This window comes from Trichomycterus rosablanca, chromosome 10 (genome assembly GCF_030014385.1).
Source record: "Trichomycterus rosablanca isolate fTriRos1 chromosome 10, fTriRos1.hap1, whole genome shotgun sequence".
Classification (NCBI taxonomy): Eukaryota; Metazoa; Chordata; class Actinopteri; order Siluriformes; family Trichomycteridae; genus Trichomycterus; species Trichomycterus rosablanca.
In genome coordinates, this window is record NC_085997.1 from 36,259,576 (window position 1) to 36,284,191 (window position 24,616).

At 38.0% G+C, this 24,616-nt stretch overlaps 3 protein-coding genes across 7 annotated transcripts; all 3 read left to right on the forward strand.

Annotated features, from left to right (window-relative positions):
• Nucleotides 1-8,744, forward strand: LOC134321485 (sulfotransferase 1B1-like). The gene is made up of 7 exons (XM_063003261.1): nt 1-950; nt 3,938-4,060; nt 5,441-5,544; nt 6,096-6,222; nt 6,314-6,408; nt 6,715-6,895; nt 7,744-8,744. Exons 1-7 carry the CDS (start codon nt 761-763, stop codon nt 7,854-7,856), a joined length of 933 nt encoding a protein of 310 aa, XP_062859331.1. The 5' UTR covers nt 1-760; the 3' UTR covers nt 7,857-8,744.
• Nucleotides 8,745-9,883: 1,139 nt separating this feature from the next.
• On the forward strand, nt 9,884-18,409 carry LOC134321490 (sulfotransferase 1B1-like). Of its 5 annotated transcripts, none has more exons than XR_010013866.1 (10): nt 9,884-9,966; nt 10,433-10,923; nt 11,888-12,010; nt 13,584-13,687; nt 14,545-14,671; nt 14,763-14,857; nt 15,163-15,345; nt 15,934-16,074; nt 17,936-18,052; nt 18,321-18,409. XR_010013866.1 is itself a non-coding variant. In XM_063003264.1 (7 exons), exons 1-7 carry the CDS (start codon nt 10,734-10,736, stop codon nt 16,044-16,046), a joined length of 930 nt encoding a protein of 309 aa, XP_062859334.1. In that variant the 5' UTR covers nt 9,889-10,733. The 5 variants fall into 5 exon arrangements, 2 of the variants coding, with proteins under 2 accessions (XP_062859334.1, XP_062859333.1); XR_010013865.1 differs by having other exon boundaries at nt 9,889-10,549; nt 10,630-10,923; XR_010013864.1 differs by having other exon boundaries at nt 9,889-10,923.
• On the forward strand, nt 18,121-23,100 carry LOC134321491 (sulfotransferase 1B1-like). Its single transcript, XM_063003266.1, has 7 exons — nt 18,121-18,428; nt 20,529-20,651; nt 20,919-21,022; nt 21,299-21,425; nt 21,517-21,611; nt 22,114-22,294; nt 22,825-23,100. Exons 1-7 carry the CDS (start codon nt 18,239-18,241, stop codon nt 22,935-22,937), a joined length of 933 nt encoding a protein of 310 aa, XP_062859336.1. The 5' UTR covers nt 18,121-18,238; the 3' UTR covers nt 22,938-23,100.
• Nucleotides 23,101-24,616: the final 1,516 nt, after the last annotated feature.

A 24,616-nucleotide genomic window follows, 5' to 3' on the forward strand; every position in this document is an offset into this window, starting at 1 on the left:
CCCCAATTCTGAAAAAGTTGGGACATGCAGTAAATTGCAAATAAAAACAGAAAGCGTTGATTTGTAAACTTTCACAGGAATTTAACTGATAACAGCACAAAAGAAGGAATATAATTTTTAATTTTGCTGGGTTTTCAACAAGTGAGCAGCACTTTGCTTATCATGTGTACTCAGCTAGAGGTCAAAGTAGGTGAACATAATCAAACTGACCCTTGTTCAGGAGCCCAGCAGTGGTAAACTGGTGTTGGTGAGGCTTTAACCAGCAACGTTCAGCCAGGTCTGTATCAGAAAATAAAAAAAAACTTAAACTCGACCAGGATTTTTCCGGCAGGACTTTATTTTAATAGTGTGTGAAAGTTGTACTGCACTGGAGTGTCTGTATATGCTGATGAGCTACTAGTGGAAAACCACTGGAAAATAATGAACCAACCGGTGGGTGGGTTCTCTAACTAATTATATTGTGTTAAAATGATCCATGGTGGGACCTGTGTGGCTTTAGTGTGGATATCTTGCTAACCTTTAGGATGGTGCAGTTTCTCCACTTTTCTCTGAGCTGCAGGATGTCAGACACTCCCTAAACTCCGAACCTAAATATTGTGTTTGGGGAAAACTGGGCATTGGTGAAGAACTGGAGGACTGGGAGGTTTAAGATAGAAGAAACACCTGCAACTGAATCCTAAAAAAATCCCCAAGTTCAAATAAGGAAACAACAACAAGAATCAGAAGCCAGATTGTTTTTACAAATCCTAAGAGATACAAGATGGATGAGAAGGAGGAAACCTCGAGTTTTTCAGAATCTGTAAGCGAGGCTGCCAGTGCAATGTGTCGTTTTCCTTTAATAGAGGTGCAGGGCGTCCCCCTCATGAACTGGATCGCCAACAGCTGGAGCCTGATTTCAGCCTTCCAACCAGATCCTTCTGATTTACTCATCGCTACCTACCCCAAAGCAGGTAAATACACCAACACATCCAAAATAAATAAATGAATAAAACCATTTCAACTAGTGAAAAGATGTTGAAAAGATTTCTTATACTTGTGAATATAATAATAGCTTATAATTATAATAATTCAATCTATTTCTAAACATTTACCCTCATTAAAACAGTTATAACAGTGGCTGCATGGCAGATATGGGATTTGAACACTCAATCTCATGCTTTGAAAGCCCAAAGCTCTACTTACTAGACTACCACTGTCCCTGTTGATGTTTACAGTAACCTGCAGAAGGGTTTAAAAGTTAAGACAGGTTACAGGTTTAGGGTAAGGATTAGAGATAGAAGGTTAGAGTTAGCTAGGTTAAGGTTAGTGGCAGGGGCGGCTCGTTCATTAGGGCGATCGGGCGACGCACCACCAGAGGGCGAAAGCGAAGAAGTTTTTCTATCACATTCAACCAGTGTTAAACTAGCTGTGACTGTGCTGGAGTCTGTCTTGCCTCGGAATATCGTAGTCCAATCAGCGTCGAGCTGTGTTCCGTACAGTACCGCCCCTTTTGGGGCAACTGCAGTCCAGAGCCGTAGAGAGAGAGTTGCGACACTCCTTGATCTCGCCGCTACGCGGTCACGTGGTTCATGTAACCCTCCAATAGTTCCAAACAATCATGGCGCTGTCATGTTCTCATATGGGACAGGCAGCAGTGAATGACATATTAAACGCTAAATAATAAACATTTGTACAATTTCTGGGTTTTTTCACCTGCCTTTACATTTACTGCATCTGCTTTAATGTCAGTTTGGTATATGAAGTGGAAGATTGATATGACTTTATAATGACTTGTTAATAGGTCGTTCTTGTTAACACAGTACATTATATCAGCATACATTACATAATGCCATATCATTAAGTAGTAGAGACAATATACAGTACAGAGATTAAAGAGTTTTTTTGTTTTGTTTTTTGCATAAACTAATCTCCCTTCACTTTCCTGAGGATTCATAATAATAATCATTTTGGCTAAACACTAAGCCATGTGGCTGGATTCATAAGGTTTACCTGCACTGAATGAACAGATTCATAAACACACTACCGTACCTTTAACATTATAGTGCAGGTACATGAAATAGCATTCATTCATCTCTTATTTCATGAGTGATTAATCATTGATTCCTACATGTAATACATGAATGAATTTATTATGAATATGCACAAGTTCATTTTGTCTAATGTAAGTGGTGGACAAGGTACACAAACCATGTAGTTGAGTTAAAGTAGAGATATCCAAGGTGAAATATTACTCCAGTAAAAGTACTAGTAAAAGTAAAAAATACTCTACCTCCACTTGAGTAAAAATACTGAAGTATTTACCTTCAAATGTACTTAATTATGAAAGTAAAAGTAGCATGATTTATAATGGCTCTTATGTTTTATTATTATTTCTGTAACAAGACTCTTGATTAATCAACTCATTTTAGGTAAATAGACTCTAGTGTCATTAATTTAGCTTAACTAAGCTAAATTCAGTTATACCTATTAATTAAGATAAACATGTAACATTATTATTTTAAGTAGTGTCCACTTTTAGTCTTAGTAACGCCGTGTGTAGGGCGAAAGTAAAGTAACACAAACAGGTCCGGCACTTTTCTCACTGCCCCCCCTAAGCAACGCAGTCCAGAACCGGGGCTGCATGTCAGTGTGAAGATGGATCATGTAAAAATGTTGTTTGCACTATTGAGAAAAAATATTACATGATGTTCTTTATGTTGTTTTGTCTAAAATATGGTTCTGATTTATTATTATAAAGAATGAAAATAATAAATGTTAAACAGCCTAAATAAAACATGTTCCCATGACGGTGTAAGACCCGTTATATTTTGTATAGGTGCAACCCTAACCGCCTACAAATCCCCCCCCCACACACACCCCCGCTCCCGCTCAGGTAAACACCTGCCATCCAACCCTCCACCCTATGCCTTCCGTCAGCCCGTCAGCCCAGGGTGTTCCTTATTTCCAGTTCTGAAAGTTGACAACCCTAATTGGAGCAGCCAGCACCTAAAATAAAATGCTGATGATGACTGAATTAAATTGTTATGGTGAGAGCTTTACTTAATTTTATGATTAATGGTAAAGCTGGTCTCTCTCCATGTTCTAAGTTATTTGTGAGGGCAAACTGACAGATGACTTAAGATGTTAATTATTTAAGCTTTAATTTACCCATTGAACGGATCACCTTGGCCATCATCGCAACAATTGCCCCCCCTGAGAGATTTGGCAGGAGCCGCCACTGGTTAGTGGTCAGGAACTATAGTATGGACTAGTGGTCTGTGGTTCAATTTAGAGATTAAAATTAAGAGTTTGAGGTGTGTTAGAGGTTAGTATGAAGTGTGGCTAGGGCTTAGGTGTTTGGGGTTTTGGATTTGTTTAGGAGTTTGGGTTTAGGATGATGTTAAGGTTACAGCTGGGGGTTGGGTTAGGAGATTATTTTTTGGGGTGTTAGGGTTAAGGAAAGGCTTTAAAAGTTCAAGGTAATGGTTAGTTAGAGATGAATGTTTTAGTGTTGATGTTTATTATGCCTAAAAATATCGTCTGGATGTTTAAACATCACCAACAAATCCAGAGGTTTCATCTTTACAAATCAATCAAATCAACCAAACACAAATGTGGATGTATTTGTACTGACTTTCTGATCTTCTGGCGCAGTAGGTTACTTACTAAAATTGGTGTAAATCAATTCATTTAATGTTTCTACAGCCAGCACCTTATCTGACGCGTTAAGAAATAAAGGTAACATAAATCACATTCAGAACTGTTTTCTGGAGAAGCTTTTAATGGTTTGTAGATACAAGTAGAGGAGCAATGAACAAATCATTAAGAAGCCAGAAGACCTGAACAGAAAACTGGATAATCTGGAGGACACGATTTAAACCAGGAGTGAAATCAGCATGGAGTTTTTTTATTCACATGATTTATTAACAAGTTCTTATATTTTTCTTTTTTAAAACAGGAACTACCTGGACTCAGGAGATTGTGGATCTGCTGCTGCATGATGGATATGCCGAGGTTTGTAAGCGAGCACCTACTGCTGTACGCATCCCGTGCCTGGAGATCCAATTTCCTCCCCCAGTTCCTTCAGGTAGAGCAACAAGATCAAATATTACTTCTTTTATTAAACAGCTGAGTATTACATGCTATAAAACCCTAAATCTAGACCTGTTCACACCTTGGTTAGTCAATTTTTTTTCTTCACTACAAAGCTTCATATTGTTATGAAACCATTTGGAATTCGGCAGGCTGTACATGATTTATCTAATTAAAATCCTCTACTGGACTTTGTGGAGGCCAGTCCATGACTGTCAGTCTTTTATCAACAGTGTGGATCATTAATGTGTAAAAAAAAAAAGAAACCATTCCCAATCAGGCGCTTTCCAGAAAGAGCGACATGATGAATTACAACCTGTCTGTATTATTCACCATTCATAATCACATTAATTCAGACAATATCACCAACACCACTGGCACAAATGCAGCCCCAAACTAGGACAGACCCTCCACCCCGTTTCACTGAGGGCCACAAGCACCTATTCTTCCATCTCTCTCCATGTCGACAATAATACTCTATTCCACTGATCCTCATTCCACTCTCTTTGAGCTTTAGCATATATTAGCCATTTCTCCTTGTTCCCCTTTGGTATATGTGGTTTCTTGGCTGCTACCCTTCCAGAAAGACCATTCCTGACCAAGCTTCTTCAGATCGTAGAAGTGTAAACTTGGCATCCTGATGAAGTTTCCAGATAGCAGCGATAGCTCAAGTGTAGTTATGCTTCCTCTTTACTGATGCCAATCCCCGCCCTGATTGAGGAGAGTGAGACCTGCCTGTGGGCCCAGGGGCTACGGCTGGTTGTGGGCCCCCACGTATAGTTTTCATAAAATCAGTACAAAAAAAATCAGAATCAGAATTACAGCAGTTAGAGTTAGAGTTTATCTGGCCAATCCACAGTCAGAAATATGAATAACGTGTAAATGATTTACAAAATCATTGGTTTGTAAGCTTCCCCATTCTTATTAACCAAAATAACTAACAAAATAAATAAAAAATAAAACAGCCAATCCGGGGCCCTCAATTATTCGGGGCCCCTGGGCTGAAGCCCAGGTAAGCCCATGCATTATATCGCCCCTGCCTACGACAAGTGTGCAGTACCGACTGCACCTTTTCACCTTTTCAAGTGAGTTTATATGCAGATCAGCGTTGTGTACAGAGAAACACACTCTAATCAGCACATTATTCCAATTAATTTAAAAAGTCAGCTCTGGTGCACTAGCGTGTTTTACCACTGCACCACCTGAGCACATATATAATTTATTAAACCGCCTGTTAGTAATGGCTTTGCCTTTTACTTAGAAAATTAATTAGTAGCCGTAGCTTTATAATGAATTACTATTTGGTAACATAGTGTCTGTTAAAAAGTATGTTACACTCAGGTCAGGCTGAAATCTTTTTCCCACTGACCTTCAGGTCTGAACGCACTCAAAAAGATGAAACCTCCAAGAGTCATCAAAACACACCTGCCCATACAGCTAGTGCCTAAAGGATTCTGGGAAAATAAATGCAAGGCCAGTATGAACACTAATGCCAGTTTGGAATCTAGAAGGATCGGTCACTGTGCACCCAGAGTTTACATGATATGATTAAGATTTACCCCGTCTCAGATCTGCATATAATGGTTATGGAGAATAAATAATTGTATTAATTGCTAGGAAATAAGCATGGAGATAAAAAATTTATTTAAGCGTGTTAAATAAAGAAGTGTTAAATAAAGAAGTGTTAAATAAAGAAGTGTTAAATAAAGAAGTGTTAAATATAGAAGTGTTAAATAAAGAAGTGTTAAATAAAGACGTGTTAAATAAAAAAGTGTTAAATAAGTATGACATGGAACTCAAGACACAAGAGATTCTTTACATTTAGCCAGTATACATAGACTTATCTAATCAAACTAACTTTGTTCTTTTCCAAAGTTCCTTTGTTTTCATCAACACTTCAGACACCAAATATTTCAGACTTTAATCTGGTGAAGGTTTAAATCTAATCGAGAACAGTCCAGTAAGCTTTAACCTGTAATCATAAGAGTTCTTCTTAATTTTCACCATCATCGCGTTTTTTTTAGGTGATTTATGTGGCTCGGAACGCGAAGGACAACCTGGTCAGCTATTACCACTTTGATCGAATGAATCAGACTCAGCCTGAACCAGGTCCCTGGGACCAGTACATCCACAAGTTCATGAGGGGAAAATGTAAGATTTAGAAAATGCTGTAAAATTCAGAAACATCAGGGATTACTACATTAGTTCTTTAGGGGTTACGTTTCTTCTTCCCTACCCACAGTGTCATGGGGCTCCTGGTACGACCATGTGAAAGGATACTGGAGAGAAAAAAAAAACAGGAACATCCTCTACCTGTTCTTTGAGGACATAAAAGAGGTACAACATGTTTTAGACATCAGTTCAATACATTTCATTTTTTCAAGTTAAACTGTAATAATTATTTACATTTTTAGCATTTAGCAGCAACTTATTTATTAAAAGCAACTTACAGTATACAGTCTAAGCAATTAAGGGTTAAGGGCCCTGCTTAAGGGCCCAACAGTAACAACCACCCTGTATTATGTGATGATAATTATGATCGAGAAAGGCCGTGGTTGTCTCACAGAACTACCCAGATCTGGGACAGATTCCAACCTGTATTCATCTTAAACTCTGATTCATGTTTTTCACTCCTGAATCCAGAACCCTCGTCGAGAGATATTAAGGATCATGCACTACCTGGACTTGTCACTACCTGATGACATAATTGACAAGATTGTGCAGCTGACATCTTTTGAAGTGATGAAGGACAATCCGATGACCAACTACACCTTCATTCCAAAGACAATGTTTGACAGTTCCATCTCCCCCTTCATGAGAAAAGGTCTGTATGGACTATATTAATAACATGTAACCTGGTTCTTCCAGTATTCTTAACTACAGGCAAGTCAACCCTGCAAATATGCTATATGGCTAAAATTATGTGAATCAGGCAAGAATACAGCCATCGTTTTTCATGCACAAGCACTGGCAGTAGAAGTCAAACTAAAAAGGACATTGTCTTTCTGTCTGGTAGTGTCACATGATGCAACATTTCAATTAGTCAATCTGTCAAATTTCTGCCCCGGTAAAGTGTAAGTGCTGTTATTGTAAAGTGGAAAGCTCTAGGAGCAACAACAGCTCAGTTGTAGAAGAAAAGTAATCTAAGACGTAACACTACATACCAAGTTCCAAACCCGCTTTTACAAGTTTACATACAGTAAATGGAGTCGGCTTTCAAGGCTAATCAGCCACATACAAGCCTTATATTACCATTTGGAATGCCTAGAGTGGCATTAAATACACCACTATTAGCCTCTCAAGTTGTGGAAGTCTAATGGACAAATCTGGGTTTGGTTCATTTTGATAGTTTGGGCTAAATCTATATGTAAATGGTTTGGTGAATTTGGTTTTGAAGAACTTGGCCTCCATAGAATCTTGTAATGACTGAAATCTAACATTTCTGTGGTTAACTGGTTCAACATCTGTAGTTCATTTTACTAATGCACCAATGGTCCAAAATCTAAAATAAAAAGTCTTTCCAGAAGAACGAAGGTCTGAGCAGCAATAGTGTTTACCTGGGTTAATGCCTGTGGATTATATAATGTTTAGGTGTGCACATACTTTTGGTCAGGTGGTGTACAAACAAAAATGTTGAAGATCTCACTTGTCCCGCTTGGTGTGTTTTTCTAGGTGAGGTTGGAGACTGGATTAATCATTTCACCCCGGCTCAATCTGAAATGTTCGATAAGGACTACACAAGACAAATGGCGGATGTGGACATTCCCTTCCGTACCAGCATATAAATCAGCTACAGATGATGAGCAGTTAGCACCAGTAACATCAACACTGTGCTCTGGATATACAATTACTGATGTGATATTATTTGTGACATCACATGACCTCACATGCTTTATTTCAAAGATACCAAAACTACTAAAATATCTGTTTAAGAGATGTAGTTCCACAAGCTGCTGTTTAACAAAACAACATGAGTAAATACAGTGGATGAGCAGCTTTAATGGAACCTTCCTCTCTAATTACTTAATTAATATAATCGTCATATAATTACAGTCTGAAGGTCTTAAATAATATGTTTAGCCTAAAATAAATAAGAAAGTGCAGTACATCTTAAACAGAATGTTTTAGAAATATGAAATCCTGTTCTTGATTATTTTGATGATATAAAATCTGGACACCCCTGTTTGACTGATTTCACCGTCAGGTGGTGCTAATGGTGTTGTATAATGATGGGTTTGAGCAACAATAGTGTAGCGTCGGCACAGGCTTTACCCAGAAAGCCTTGCGGCAGTGGTGTCTAAGCTCACCGTAGCCGTGTATCCCGTTGTTGGGAGTGGGGTGGCTGCGGTGAGGGTTGGGTAAGTAGCTTATATGTTTGTCTGTTGTATGTATGTATGTGTGTATGAATGGGTGTCTGTCCCTAAACCACTGAATGAACTGCGGCGCCACAATATACTGTAGTTTGTGTTCCTGTTTCAAACTTAATAATTACCATATACTAACAACTAATACTTACAATATCTCTATAATTATACAAATGAATACAGGGAAATCAGTCACTGTAAGCACTTCCACATGTTCTCTCATGTTTCCCTCAGTTCAAACCTGGGAAAAAGATCTGAAATCAGATCTAACATGTAATCTTCTCTAAATAAATGCATATTTAACTGTAATTGTCTGAAGACATGTTTGTTTAAAGCACAATTGAGATTCCTTCAACTATTTCGAAGCGAGGGCTGCTGCCCAATCTGAAGGTATCATCCCTACTGAGGGCACTTAGAAGCTTCCACAGAAGTTACAGCAAGCAGGTAAAGTGTCGGTAACATTAAAATGTAAGTTATTTTTATTTATTTATTTAAAAAAAAAAAAGCTATTAAGTTCTCACTTCAGAGCATGTACACTACAGAGGGGTTAGGGCGTAGGGAAGATCACCTCCGAATGGACCGCGGCCAGATGTCAGTTCTGCCTAGCAACAGCACCCAATTGGTTACAGGGCCGCCTGACTTCATTTAACTTCTTAAATTAACTTTTTATCTTATTTCTGTATTAACATTAATATAAACACATTCTTAAAACATTTAACCATAATATAATTGATGAAATATAATATTAATTTACAAACAAGCTTGTAATTTATATTTGAAAGTGGTGGTGTGGAGATTTACCGTCCCTAGTGGACGAAATGCCCTTGCACTGTTTATTGTTTTATATTATATTTTTTATTTATAATTACTTTAATAGCAGGTTATGACAGAACTTTTAAAACATTTTAAAATCACCAGTGAAGCACAGCCACATAAGAAAGTAATTATTTCTCAAAGTTTCAGCTTCAGCTGAATAAATGAACGTCTTATCAAACACAACAACATAATCTCAATGTTATCACGAACACTAACTCTGCACAGTTGTATTAATGTTATTAGAAAGTTAAATTGTAGAGGCTGTAACAACATTTTCAGTCTCATTTCTTAATATTTCCTATTTATTTTGTCATCTGCAATATTTTCACATTTATGAGTCAAGATAAAAACAGATTAAAAGCCCAAAGAACCCAAATGAAAAGAATCTCTGTACAGAAGGTAAAAGGAAAAAAGTCTCTGCTGGTTAATGATCAGCTGGATTTAATACAACCCCAATTCTGAAAAAGTTGGGACATGCAGTAAAATGCAAATAAAAACAGAAAGTGTTGATTTGTAAACTTTCACAGGAATTTAACTGATAACAGCATGAAAGAAGGAATATAATTTTTTATCTTGCTGGGTTTTCACTAAGTGCTTATCATGTGTACTCAGCTAGAGGTCAAAGTAGGTGAACATAATCAAACTGAGCCTCGTTCAGGAGCCCAGCAGTGGTAAACTGTGGTTTTTGAGGCTTTAACCAGCAACGTTCAGCCAGGTCTGTATCAGAAAATAAAAAAAACTTAAACTCGACCAGGATTTTTCTGGCAGGACTTTGTTTCAGTAGTGTGTGAAATTTGTATTGCACTGGCGTGTCTGTATATGCTGATGAGCTACTAGTGGAAAACCACTGGAAAATAATGAACAATTAAAGTCAAAGTAAACTTTATTGTCATTCAGACTATACTATAGAGTGTTGTATGACACAGCTGAACGAGATTGCGTTTCTCAAACTCCAATGTGCAAATATAACAAGAGCATATAGATGTAAGACAACAGAAAGACATACTAGACATCATTTAGTTAAGTAATAGCTGCATTATGAAGATATTAACTAGAAATAAATATGTTCAGACAGTCTGTGTGTGTGTTTAGGAGTTGTGATAGGCTGGCATGTAGTGTATTGTTAATGAAGTTAGGTAGTTTAATGGCCTGATAGGCTGGTATGTTGTGTGTTGTTACAGGGAGTTGAGTAGTCTGGTGTCTTGTGGAAAGAAGCTCTTGCTGAGTCTGGTAGTCTTGTATGGCATGCTGTGGTAGCATTTGCCAGAGGGCAGACGGCTGAACGGTCAATAGGTCAGGTGGGTGGGGAACTAATATAACTAATTATATTGTGCTAAAAAGTTGGTGAAGTACTGAATAACTGTGAGGTTTAAAACAGAAGAAACACCTGCAACTGAATCCTAAAAAATACCAAGCTCAAATAAGGAACCAACGAGAAGAATCAGAAGCCAGATTTATTTTACAAATCCTAAGAGATACGACATGGATAAGAAGGAGGAACCCATGAGTTATTCAGAAGCTGTAAGCAAGGCTGCCAGTGCAATGTGTCGTTCTCCTTTAATAGAGGTGCAGGGCGTCCCCCTCATGAACTGGATCGCCAACAACTGGAGCCTGATTTCAGCCTTCCAACCAGATCCATCTGATTTACTCATCGCTACCTACCCCAAAGCAGGTAAATACACCAACACATCCAAAATAAATAAATAAATAAAACCATTTAAACTAGTGAAAAGATGTTGGGCACATTTCTTATACTTGTCAATATAATAATAGTTTATAGTTATAAAATTTCAACATTAGACTACCACTGTCCATTTTTATGTAGTTTACAGTAACCTGCAGAAGGGTTAAAAAGTTAAGACTGTGTTACAGGTTTAGGGTTAGGATTAGAGATCAAAGATTAGAGTTAGCTAGGTTAGGGTTAGTGGTCAGGAACTATAGTATGGACTAGTGGTTTGTGGTTAAGTTTAGAGATTAAGATTAAGAGTTTGAGGTGTGTTCGAGGTTAATGTGATGTATGGCTAGGGCTTAGGTGTTTGGGGTTTTGGATTTGTTTAGGAGTTTGGGTTTAGGATGATGTTAAGGTTACAGCTGGGAGTTGGGTTAGGAGATTATTTTTTGGGTGTTAGGGTTAAGGGAAGGCTTTAAGAGTTCAAGGTAATGGTTAGTTAGAGATGAATGTTTTAGTGTTGATGTTTATTATGCCTAAAAATATCGTCTGGATGTTTAAACATCACCAACAAATCCAGAGGTTTCATCTTTACAAATCAATCAAATTAACCAAACACAAATGTGGATGTATTTGTACTGACTTTCTGATCTTCTGGCGCAGTAGGTTACTTACTAAAATTGGTGTAAATCAGTTTATTTAATGTTTCTACTGCCAGCACCTTATCTGACGCCTTAAGAAATAAGGGTAACATAAATCACATTCAGAACTGTTTTCTGGAGAAGCTTTTAATGGTTTGTAGATACAAATAGAGGAACAATGAACAAATCATTAAGAAGCCAGAAGACCTGAACAGAAAACTGGATAATCTGGAGGACACGATTTAAACCAGGAGTGAAATCAGCATGGAGTTTTTTTATTCACATGATTTATTAACAAGTTCTTATATTTTTCTTTTTTAAAACAGGAACTACCTGGACTCAGGAGATTGTGGATCTGCTGCTGCATGATGGAGATGCCGAGGTTTGTAAGCGAGCACCTACTGCTGTACGCATCCCGTGCCTGGAGATCCAATTTCCTCCCCCAGTTCCTTCAGGTAGAGCAACAAGATCAAATATTACTTCTTTTATTAAACAGCTGAGTATTACATGCTATAAAACCCTAAATCTAGACCTGTTCACACCTTGGTTTGTCCACTCACAAAATGAAAAGAAGTAAATTTTTTGGTTCTTCACTACAAAGCTTCATACTGTTATGAAACCATTTGGATGCAGGCTGTACATGATTTATCTAATTAAAATCCTCTAGTGGACTTTGTCTTTTATCAACAGTGCGGTTTGGATCATTAATATGTATAAAAAAAAGAGCAATATGATGAATTAAAACCTGTCTGTATTATTCACCATTCATGATCACATTAATTCAGACAATGTCGCCAACACCACTGGCACAAATGCAGCCCCAAACTAGGACAGACCCTCCACCACCTTACACCAAGGGCCAAAAGCACCTATTATAAAACGGATAGTTCCGGTCCTAAAATCTGATTGGCTGAGCCGCGTTCGAAGCCGTTGTAAAATCCCCGATAAACGCACACCTAGGACCACCTCATATCATTCCATATTAATACGCCACTGAATAGAAAAAGTTAATGTTATTTTCACCCTCATGTTGCCTAGCAACACTGTTAATCGAACTATTTTGCGTCGTGGAAGAATGCTTTATTGTAAGTTTATACACAATAAATACATTTATGAATTAAACATTGTTGTATTTATCATATTTTATGTTGACCGCCGTTTTATAAAAGCAATAAGCCACTCGAGACCGTGCGTTACTGCTATGATTTTAGCATGGGGAAAGAAGTTTTAGGCACTCCGCTTCGCGTCGTGCCAAAAACGTCATCCCCGTGCTAAAATCACAGTAATGCACGGCCTCTCGTGGCTTATTGCTTTATTCTTCCATCTCTCTCCATGTCGACAATAATACTCTATTCCACTGATCCTCATTCCACTCTCTTTGAGCTTTAGCATATATTAGCCATTTCTACTTGTCCTCCTTTGGTATATGTGGTTTCTTGGCTGCTACCCTTCCAGAAAGACCATTCCTGACCAAGCTTCTTCAGATCGTCGAAGTGTAAACTTGGCATCCTGATGAAGTTTCCAGATAGCTGCGATAGCTCAAGTGTAGTTATGCTTTCTCTTTACTGATGCCAATCCCCACCCTGATTGAGGAGAGTGAGACTGACACACACCCCCTCCGACACGTGTGCAGTACCGACTCCATCTTTTCACCTACATGAGGCGAGTTCATATACGGATCAACTTTGTGTATGGAGAGACACACCCTGATCAGCACGTTATTCCTCGACTCTGTGCAGGTGCCATCAAACAGGAATTCCTATCCAGATTGCAGAGCTGAGTTTCGAACTGATGAATTTAAAAAGTCAGCTCTGGTGCACTAGCATGTTTTACCACGAGTGTGTTTTACCTGAGCACATACAGTATATAATTTATTAAACTGCCTGTTCGCAATGGCTTTGCCTTTAACTTAGAAAATTAATTAGTAGCCCTAGCTTTATAATGAATTACTATTTGGTAACATAGTGTCTGTAAAAAAGTTATGTTACACTCAGATCAGGCTGAAATCTTTTTCCCACTGACCTTCAGGTCTGGACGTACTCAAAACAATGAAACCTCCAAGAGTCATCAAAACACACCTGCCCATACAGCTAGTGCCTAAAGGCTACTGGGAAAATAAATGCAAGGTCAGTATGAACACTAATGCCGGTTTGGGATCTAGAAGGATCTGGCACATCTGCACCCAGAGTTTACATGATATGATTGATTTACCCCGTCTCAGATCTGCATATAATGGTTATGGAGAATAAATCATTTTAATAATTGCTAGGAAATAAGCATAGAGAAGTGTTAAATAAAGAAGTGTTAAATAAAGAAGTGTTAAATAAAGAAGTGTTAAATAAAGAAGTGTTAAATAAAAAAGTGTTAAATATAGAAGTGTTCAATAAAGAAGTGTTAAATATAGAAGTGTTCAATAAAAAAGTGTTAAATATAGAAGTGTTCAATAAAGAAGTGTTAAATATAGAAGTGTTAAATAAACAAGTGTTCAATAAAGAAGTGTTAAATATAGAAGTGTTAAATATAGAAGTGTTCAATAAAGAAGTGTTAAATATAGAAGTGTTAAATAAACAAGTGTTCAATAAAGAAGTGTTAAATATAGAAGTGTTCAATATAGAAGTGTTCAATATAGAAGTGTTCAATAAAGAAGTGTTCAATAAAGAAGTGTTAAATATAGAAGTATTAAATAAAGACGTGTTAAATAAGTATGACATGGAACTCATGTTTAGGCACAAGAGATTCTTTACATTTAGCCAGTATACATAGACTTATCTAATCAAACTAACTTTGTTCTTTTCCAAAGTTCCTTTGTTTTCATCAACACTTCAGACACCAAATATTTCAGACTTTAATCTGGTGAAGGTTTAAATCTAATCGAGAACAGTCCAGTAAGCTTTAACTTTGTTTAATATTAAACAGAAATCAAGACCCAGAGAATTATCTCCTGTAATCATAAGACATTTTCACCTTCATCACGGTTTTTTAGGTGATTTATGTGGCTCGGAACGCGAAGGACAACCTGGTCAGCTATTACCACTTTGATCGAATGAATCAGACTCAGCCTGAACCAGGTCCCTGGGACCAATACATCCACAAGTTCATGAGGGGAAAATGTAAGATTTAGAAAATGCTGTAAAATTCAGAAACATCAGGGATTACTACATTAGTTCTTTAGGGGTTACGTTTCTTCTTCCCTACCCACAGTGTCATGGGGCTCCTGGTACGACCATGTGAAAGGATACTGGAGGGAAAAAGAAAACAGGAACATCCTCTACCTGTTCTTTGAGGACATAAAAGAAGTACAACATGTTTTAGACATCAGTTCAATACATTTCATTTTTTCAAGTTAAACTGTAATAATTATTAACATTTTCAGCATTTAGCAGACATTTTTATTCAAAGCAACTTACACTATACAGTCAATTAAGGGTTAAGGGCCATGCTCAAGGGCCCAACAGTAGCAACCACCCTGTATTATATAATGATAATTATGATCGAGAAAGGCAGTAATTGTCTCACAGAACTACCCAGATCTGGGACAGATTCCAACCTGTATTCATCTTAAACTTTAATTCATGTTTTTGAATCCAGAACCTGATTCCAGAACCCTCGTCAAGAGATATTATGGATCATGCGCTACCTGGACTTGTCACTACCTGATGACATAATTAACAAGATTGTGCAGCTGACATCTTTTGAAGTGATGAAGGACAATCTGATGACCAACTACACCTTCATTCCAAAGACAGTGTTAGACAGTTCCATCTCCCCCTTGAGAATGGGAAAGGTCTGTGAGAAAAGGTCTGTATGGACTATATTAATAACATGTAATCTGGTTCTTCCAGTATTCTTAACTACAGGCAAGTCAACCCTGCAAATACACTATATGGCAAAAATTATGTGAATCAGGCAAGAATACAGTGGCAGTAGAAGTCAAGGCTTTCAAGGCTAATCAGCCACATACAAGCCTATTATTACCATGCGGAACTCCTAGAGTGGCATTAAATACACCACTATTAGCCTCTCAAGTTGTGGAAGTCTAATGGACAAATCTGGGTTTGGTTCATTTTGATAGTTTGGGCTAAATGTATATGGAAATGGTTTGGTGAATTTGGTTTTGAAAAACTTGGCCTCCATAGAATCCTGTAATGACTGAAATCTAACATTTCTGTGATTAACTGGTTCAACATCTGTAGTTCATTTTACTAATGCACCAATGGTCCAAAATCTAAAATAAAAAGTCTTTCCAGAAGAACGAAGGTCTGAGCAGCAATAGTGTTTACCTGGGTTAATGCCTGTGGATTATATAATGTTTAGGTGTGCACAAAAAAAATGTTGAAGATCTCACTAGTATCCTCTTAATGTGTTTTTCTAGGTGAGGTTGGAGACTGGATTAATCATTTCACCCCGGCTCAATCCGAAATGTTCGATGAGAACTACACAAGACAAATGGCGGATGTGGACATTCCCTTTCGTACCAGCATATAATTCAGCTACAGATGATGAGCGGGAGCGTGTTAGTACCAGTAACAGCTACACTGTGCACACCAACACCACCCAACTGGTTACAGGGTGATTTCTGGGCCGCCTGACTTTATTTAACTTCTTAATAATAATAATAATAATAATACATTCAACTTATATAGCGCCTTTCATAATACCCAAGGACGCTTCACATAGTAGTTACAGTCAAGAACAACAATCAAATAAAAACACGAGAATGAAAGTGTTGAGTAAACAAAAACGTTTTAAGAAGAGATTTAAACTCAGAGAGAGAGGAAGAGAGACGAAGAGGGAGAGGAAGAGAGTTCCACAGTGTCGGGGCAGCAACACTAAATGATCTACCACCCATGGTGGTCAACCTAAACCTGGGTATAACAAGGAGACCAGCATCAAACGATCTTAGCCTGCGGGAAGGGACATAGCGATGTAAAAGATCAGCCAGATACAAGGGAGCCAGACCATGAAGTGCCTTGAAAGCGAGCACTAAAATTTTATATTGGATACGTTTTTTGACAGGGAGCCAGTGGAGTTGAATTAAATTAACTTCTTAACTTATTTCTGTATTAACATTAATATAAACACATTCTTAAAACATTTCACCATAATATAATTGATAAAATATAATATTAATTTACAAACAAGCTTGTAGTTTATATTTGAAAGTGATGGTGTGGAGATTTACCGTCCCTAGTGGACGAAATGCCCTTGCACGGTTTATTGTTTTATTTTATATTTTTTATTTATTTAATTATTAATTATTTTAATAGCAGGTTATGACAGAACTTTTAAAACATTGTAAAATCACCAGTGAATCACAGCCACATAAGAAAGTAATTATTTCTCAAAGTTTCAGCTGATGCTTAATAAACTACATAATCTCAAACTCTGCACAGTTGTATTAATGTTATTAGAAAGTTAAATTGTAGAGGCTGTTTTAACATTTTCAGTCTCATTTCTTAATATTTCCTATTTATTTTGTCATCTGCAATATTTTCACATCTGTGAGTCAAGATAAAAACAGATTAAAAGCCCAAAGAACCCAAATGAAAAGAATCTCTGTACAGAAGGTAAAAGGAAAAAAAGTCTCTGCTGATTAATGATCAGCTGAATTTAATACAACCCCAATTCTGAAAAAGTTGGGACATGCAGTAAAATGCAAATCAAAACAGAAAGCGTTAATATGTAAAGTTTTACAGGAATTTAACTGATAACAGCATGAAAGAAGAAATATAATTTTTAATCTTGCTGGGTTTTCACTAAGTGAGCAGCACTTTGTTAATCATGTGTACTCAGCTTGAGGTCAAAGCAGGTGAACACAATTAAACTGAGCCTCGTTCAGGAGCCCAGCAGTGGTAAACTGGTGTTTTTGAGGCTTAAACCAGCAACGTTCAGCCAGGTCTGTATCAGAAAATAAAAAAAACTTAAACTCGACCAGGATTTTTCTGGCAGGACTTTGTTTCAGTAGTGTGTGAAAGTTGTCTTGCACTGGCGTGTCTGTATATGCTGATGAACTACTAATGGAAAACCACTTAAAAATAATGAGCAATTAAAGTCAAAGTAAACTTTATTGTCATTCAGACAAAAAAAATAAATATACTATAGAGTGTTGTATGACAGCTGAACGAGATTGCGTTTCTCAAGCTCCAGTGTGCAAATATAACAAGAGCATATAGATGTAAGACAACAGAAAGACATACTAGACATCGTTTAGTTAAGTAATAGCTGCATTATGAAGATATTAACTAGAAATAAATATGTTCAGACAGTCTGTGTGTGTGTTTAGGAGTTGTGATAGGCTGGCATGTAGTGTATTGTTAATGAAGTTAGGTAGTTTGATGGCCTGATAGGCTGGTATGTTGTGTGTGTTGTTACAGGGAGTTGAGTAGTCTGGTGTCTTGTGGAAAGAAGCTCTTGCTGAGTCTGGCAGTCTTGCATCGCATGCTGTGGTAGCATTTGCCAGAGGGCAGAAGGATGAACGGTCCATAGGTCAGGTGGGTGTGGTCTCTAACTAATTATATTGTGCTAAAATGGGGCGTTGGTGAAGAACTGGAGGACTGTGAGGTTGATGACAGAAAAGGACCTGCAAGTGAATCCTAAAATAATCACCAAGCTCAAATAAGAAACCAAGAAGAAGAATCAAAAGCCAGATTAATTTTGGAAACTCTGAGAGATACGAGATGGATGAGAAGGAGGAACCCATGAGTTTTTCAGAAGCTGTAAGCAAGGCTGCCAGTGCAATATATCGTTTTCCTTTAATAGAGGTGCAGGGCGTCCCCCTCAGGAGCTGGATCGCCAACAGCTGGAGCCTGATTTCAGCCTTCCAACCAGATCCATCTGATTTACTCATCGCTACCTACCCCAAAGCAGGTAAATACACCAACACATCCAAAATAAATAAATAAATAACATAAAACTATTTCAGCAAGTGAAAAGATCTTGGTCACATTTCTTATACTTGTCAATAATTCAATCTATTTCTAAATATTTACTAAAATAGTTAAAACAGTTTATGTAACTTGCAGATTTAAAAAGCTATTATAATATGCCGCTCAGGTGGCGCAGCTGTAAAAACACACGCTGTTCATCAGAGCTGAGATCTCGAATACATCGTATAGAATCTTGGCTCTGCCTTGCCGGCTGAGGCTGAGCAGCCACATGAACAACGATTGGCCTGTTGTTCAGATATGGGGCGAGATTAAGCCGTATGGGGTCTCTCTCAGACTAGTGCGATTACGACCTCTGCTGGCTGGTTGGTGCCGCCTGCGGAGATGGGAAAGCAGTGCGGTAGAGGGTGTGGCTTTTTGTACACAGCGCTGTACTGCACTGCACTCATCAAGTGTAGGTAATAAGATGGGTGGCCTGGAGAATCATTTGAATTAATAGGATTAACACAAATCATACACACACAAAATTTAAATTAACTAAAAGTTGTAACTAGCAAAAATAAATAACGAGTTATTATTCAGTCCAGTCTGTGATAAAGTCTGTAGTGAGTTCTTGACATACTTGGTGCAAACACGCCTGGCCGCCTTCACATCTGGCAGGAGCAGCATTGTTGGCAGAGCAGTCTCAACTTCATTCCTTAACCTTGGGTGGGTAAACAGGTTTCTATCAGAACCACCTCGGGGTAAAACAGAAAATGTAGTTAAAATTTGAAATGTGAATTGAGTAAGATGTCAGTTTTACAGAGAGTAACTTTAGACTCCGGCACCCCTAATTATTACAGAATAACTAAAAGGGAGAGCGAGCAGGTAACAAGGTCATGAAGGCTTTCACAGGACATCAGCATCCACCTCCCATACCCAAACCTAAGTGATCAGATAAGAGAGGCAGAACGACAGCAACCCAACATCCCTGATCACCACAAGTTTCTATGACCAAGAACCCCCAAGCTCTGCGCCTTTGTCTATATTCGGGGTGGGCAGCTCCGGTCCCAGAAACCAGAAGCCGGACGCAGCCGGTGGCCAACATGCAGCGCCAGCACATCTGACAACACATGTGAGCACCAGACCGCCTAGACCCCAGACGTCCAGGACCAGAGACACACACCCCTAGTTTTAGAAAGACTAATCAAAAGCCTGTGTAACCTGCAGAAGAGTTTGAAGGTTATGACTATGTTAGAGGTTTGGGGTTAGGATTAGACATCGAGGGTTAGTGGTAGGAACTATGGTATGGACTAGTGATTTGAGATTCAGATTATTTGACACATTTTGCATAACAGATTGCATAACAAATACACAGATTGCATAACATGCAGCAGTGAAAATAATGATGAGAGATTTTACTGCTCGGGAGATATTACACAAGACCCTGCTACCACCAAAGTTAAAGCAGTCACAACGCACCTTCTTACATTTCTACACTTAATCTTAGAAGGAGATTGCACATTACTCATTAAGTCTCAAGCACCAATATCTATTGCACAATCCCTTATCATATAATAACAAAAATTGGGTTCAACAGAAATAGGGATCCATAAGAATAAGAAAAAAACAAAAAAATATAAAAGGGACAAAAAATAAAGTAAAAAAACCAGTGGCTACACCAGTCTCAACTATTGTGTCCAGTCCCCTCCTCTGTACCAGCTACTTTGACTCTGTTGATGCCCAGGGAAAGCTTTCTCCGTCACCAACCTCGGTAATTTGCTTTACAATTCACCTTTGCTCTTTAATACTACTCAGTGGAGAAAACAGCCACTCACCAGTACTGCACCCAACGTTTCTAGTGCACTCTTAACAGAAAGTCGGGAAAATCCAGATTGCTGCGGCGTTCTAAGCGTGTTTCTCCCCTGCTCCAACAGATTGTCTCTTTCCCCAGGGTCCTTGTGCTCTACCTACCTCCTTACAACTGGGACCTAGTGTCGCAGGCTACATTTATTTAAATGACTAATTAACAAGTGCTTATATTTTCGCTATAATGTTATATCTTAATCATAATCAATCATATTAATTTTGTTTTTCAAAACAGGAACTACCTGGACTCAGGAGATTGTGGATCTGCTGCTGCATGACGGAGATGCCGAGGTTTGTAAGCGAGCACCTACTGATGCACGCATCCCATTCCTGGAGAGCCAATATCCTCCACCAATTCCTTCAGGTAGAGCAACAAGATCAAATATTACTTCTTTTATTAAACAGCTGAGTATTACATGCAAAGAAAATCTAAACCGCTACAAAAAGAAAAGAAGTCAAATGTGTTTCTGTGTTTTTATTATAACATTTATTTAACCATTTATTTAGCAATAACTGTGCCTTTAACTCCGAAAATAAATTTTTAGAATGGGTGTCCACATCCTTTTGGTAAAATAGTGTAAAGTATGTTACACACAGATCAGGCTGAAATCCTTTTCCAACCCACCTTCAGGTCTGGACCGACTCAAAACGATGAAACCTCCTAGAGTCATCAAAACACACCTGCCCATACAGCTAGTGCCTAAAGGATTCTGGGAAAATAAATGCAAGGTCAGTATGAACACTGATGCTGGTTTGGTGTTTGTGTTTAGACAAGAGATTCTTTACATTTAGTTTAAGCTTCAATATGCATAGACTTATTAAATAAAACTAACTTTGTTCTTTTCCAAAGTTCCTTTGTTCCCATCCACCCTTCAGACACCAAATATTTCAGACTTTAATCTTTTCAAGGTTCAGATCTAATCAAGATCTAATCTAATCAAAATACCTCAGGATGTTCAGGCTCCTCTAGTACACAATGTTTTTCTTAATTTTCACCTTTTTTAGGTGATTTATGTGGCTCGAAGCGCGAAGGACAACCTGGTCAGCTATTACCACTTTGATCTAATGAATCAGATTCACCCTGAACCAGGTCCCTGGGACCAATACATCCACAAGTTCATGAGGGGAAAATGTAAGATTTAGAAAATGCTGTAAAATTCAGAAACATCAGGGATTACTACATTAGTTATTTAGGGGTTAAGTTTCTTCTTCCCTACCCACAGTGCCATGGGGCTCCTGGTACGACCATGTGAAAGGATACTGGAGGGAAAAAGAAAACAGGAACATCCTCTACCTGTTCTTTGAGGACATAAAAGAGGTACAACATGTTTTAGACATCAGTTCAATACATTTCATTTTTTCAAATAAAACTGTAATTATTATTTACATTTTCAGCAGACGTTTTTAGCTAAAGCAGCTTACACTATACAGCAAATAAGAGTTAAGGGCCCTGCTCAAGGGCCCAACAGTGACATCCTGGCATGAGTAGGGGTTTGAACCAGCAACCTTCTGCTTACTAGCCCAGTACCTTAACCACTAAGCTACAGCTTCCCTGTATCATAAGATTATAATTATGATTGAGGAAGGCCGTGGCTGTCACGCGCCCCCACGAACCACAACCTGCCATCCATGTGCAGCTGCTTCCCATGCAGACGCCTCGATCGGTCGGCAGTGGTTGTAATCATAAAAAGCGATGAGGAAAAGTACCAGTATTTTTGAGTAACGTTTAAGCTCCTCTGCTGACGTTTCCAATTTAAAGTCCAGACTCCAACCTGTATTCAGCTTAAACTCTAATTCATGTGTTTCACCCTCAAATCCAGAACCCTCGTCGAGAGATATTAAGGATCATGCACTACCTGGACTTGTCATTACCTGAAGACATAATTGACAAGATTGTGCAGTTGACATCTTTTGAAGTGATGAAGGACAATCCAATGGTTAACTACACCTTCATTCCAAATACAATGTTTGACAGTTCCATCTCTCCCTTCATGAGAAAAGGTTTGTATGAACTATATTAATAACATGTAACCTGGTTATTTCTGTATTCCTAACTACAGGCAAGTCAACCCTGCAAATACACTATTTAAGCCATTAAGGGGCAGTGGCTTTCTATGGGGTAGATTCAATCTGTCAGATTTCTGCCCTGGTAAAGTGTAAGTGCTGTTATTGTAAAGTGGAAACCTCTAGAAGCAACAACAGCTCAGTTGTAGAAGAAAAGTAATCTAAGACATAACATTGAATACCAAGTTCCAAACTGCATTTTCAATCTTACATAGATGGATTTTGGCTTTCAAGTCTAATCAGCCATATACAAGCCTAATATTACCACACACCTTAAGTGGCATAAAACACCACTATTGGGCTCTTGTGAGTTTGGTTTTTAAGAACTTGACCTCCACAGAACCCTGTAATGACTGAAATCCATCCATCCAATCCATTTTTGTGTTGATTTGAAGCACTTTTCAACATCTACATGTGTACAAAAATGTTGAAGATCTCACTAGTATCCTCTTAATGTGTTTTTCTAGGTGAGGTTGGTGACTGGATTAACCATTTCACCCTGGCTCAATCCGAAATGTTTGATGAGGACTACACAAGACAAATGTCGGATGTGGACATTCCCTTTTGCACCAGCATATAATTTAATAACATCACCACTGAGCACAGCTTATACAATTACAGACGTGATGTTATTTGTGATATCACATGACCTCACACTTGCTTTATTTCACAAAGTCAATTAAAGGAAAAAGCAAAGGAACCAAAACTACTAAAATATCTATTAAAGAGATGTAGTTCCTTAAGTTGCTTTTGCTGTTTTAACAAAACAACATAAACAAATACAGTGTTAATTGTTCCTTCCTTTTTCTAATTACTTAATTGTTGCAATTTCCCTTCAGGGACCAATAAAGTTACCAATCAATCAATTAATAGAGTAATGTTATAATTACAGTCTGAAGGTCTTAAATATGTTTAGCCTAAAATAAATAAGAAAGTGCAGTACATCTTAAACAGAATGTTTTAGAAATATGAAATCCTGTTCTTGATTATTTTGATGATATAAAATCTGGACACCCCTGTTTGATGGCTTTGTGTGATTCACCGTCAGGTGGCGCTAATGGAGTTCTATAATGATGGGTTTGAGCAACAATATGTTTCGTCCTCCTGTTTCAAAATGAATGCATTTAATAATTACCATATATTAACAAAAGGATGTCTAGTACAATACTACAGTATTTCTATACACATGCACACTTTTATCTGTGCACACATGTCACTGTAAGCACTTCCACATGTTCTCTCACGTTGACCTCAGTCCAAACCTGGGAAAAAGTTCTGAAATCAGATCTAACATGTCATTTTCTACAAGTGTCCGTTGTCTAAATAAATGCTTTTTAACTGTGTTATGTTAAATAAGGTTATTAGTCTGAAGACACGTTTGTTTATAGCACCATTGACGTTCACACAACTATCTCGAAGCGAGGGCTGCTGTCCAATCTGAAGGTATCATCCCTACTGAGGGCACTTGGAAGCTTTCACAGTACAGACATTTTATAGGGTCGATACAACAGAAAAAGTGTTAGTAACACTGAAAGTTACATATTTAATTATTCATTTTTGAAAACGAGTTATTAAGTCCTCACTTCAGAGTATGTACACTACAGAGGGGTTAGGGCGTAGGGAAGATCACCTCCGAATGGACCGCGGCCATATGTCAGTTCTGCCTAGCAACATCACCCAATTGGTTACAGGGCCGCCTGACTTTATTTCACTTTATTATTTAACCATAATATAATTAATGAAATATAATATTAATTTACAAACAAGCTTGTAATTTTAAATTGTTTGGTTGAAACCTGTGGCGTGGTGCCTTACCGCCCCTAGTGGATGAAATACCCTTGCACTGTTTATTGTTTTATATTATATAGTTTATTTATAATTATTTTAATGGCAGATTATAACAGACCTTCATAAACATTTTAAAATCACCAGTGAATCACAGCCATATAGGAAAGTAGTTATTTCTAAAAGTTTCAGCTGATGCTGAATGACAGTGGGAGCCTAGTAGGTAGAGATTTGAGCTATCAATCGTAAGGTTGAGGGTTCGAATCTTAGCTCTGCCATGCAGCCACTGTTGGGCCCTTGAGCAAGGCCTTTAACCCTCTTGTACAATGGTTAGCCTAGCTTCCAAACGAGCTGGGATATGCGAAAAAAGAATTTTGTTGCACTGTGCACCCGTATATGTATACATGACAAATAATGGCGTTCTTTTAAATGAACGTTATAGTAAACACGACTACATAATCTCAATGTTATCAC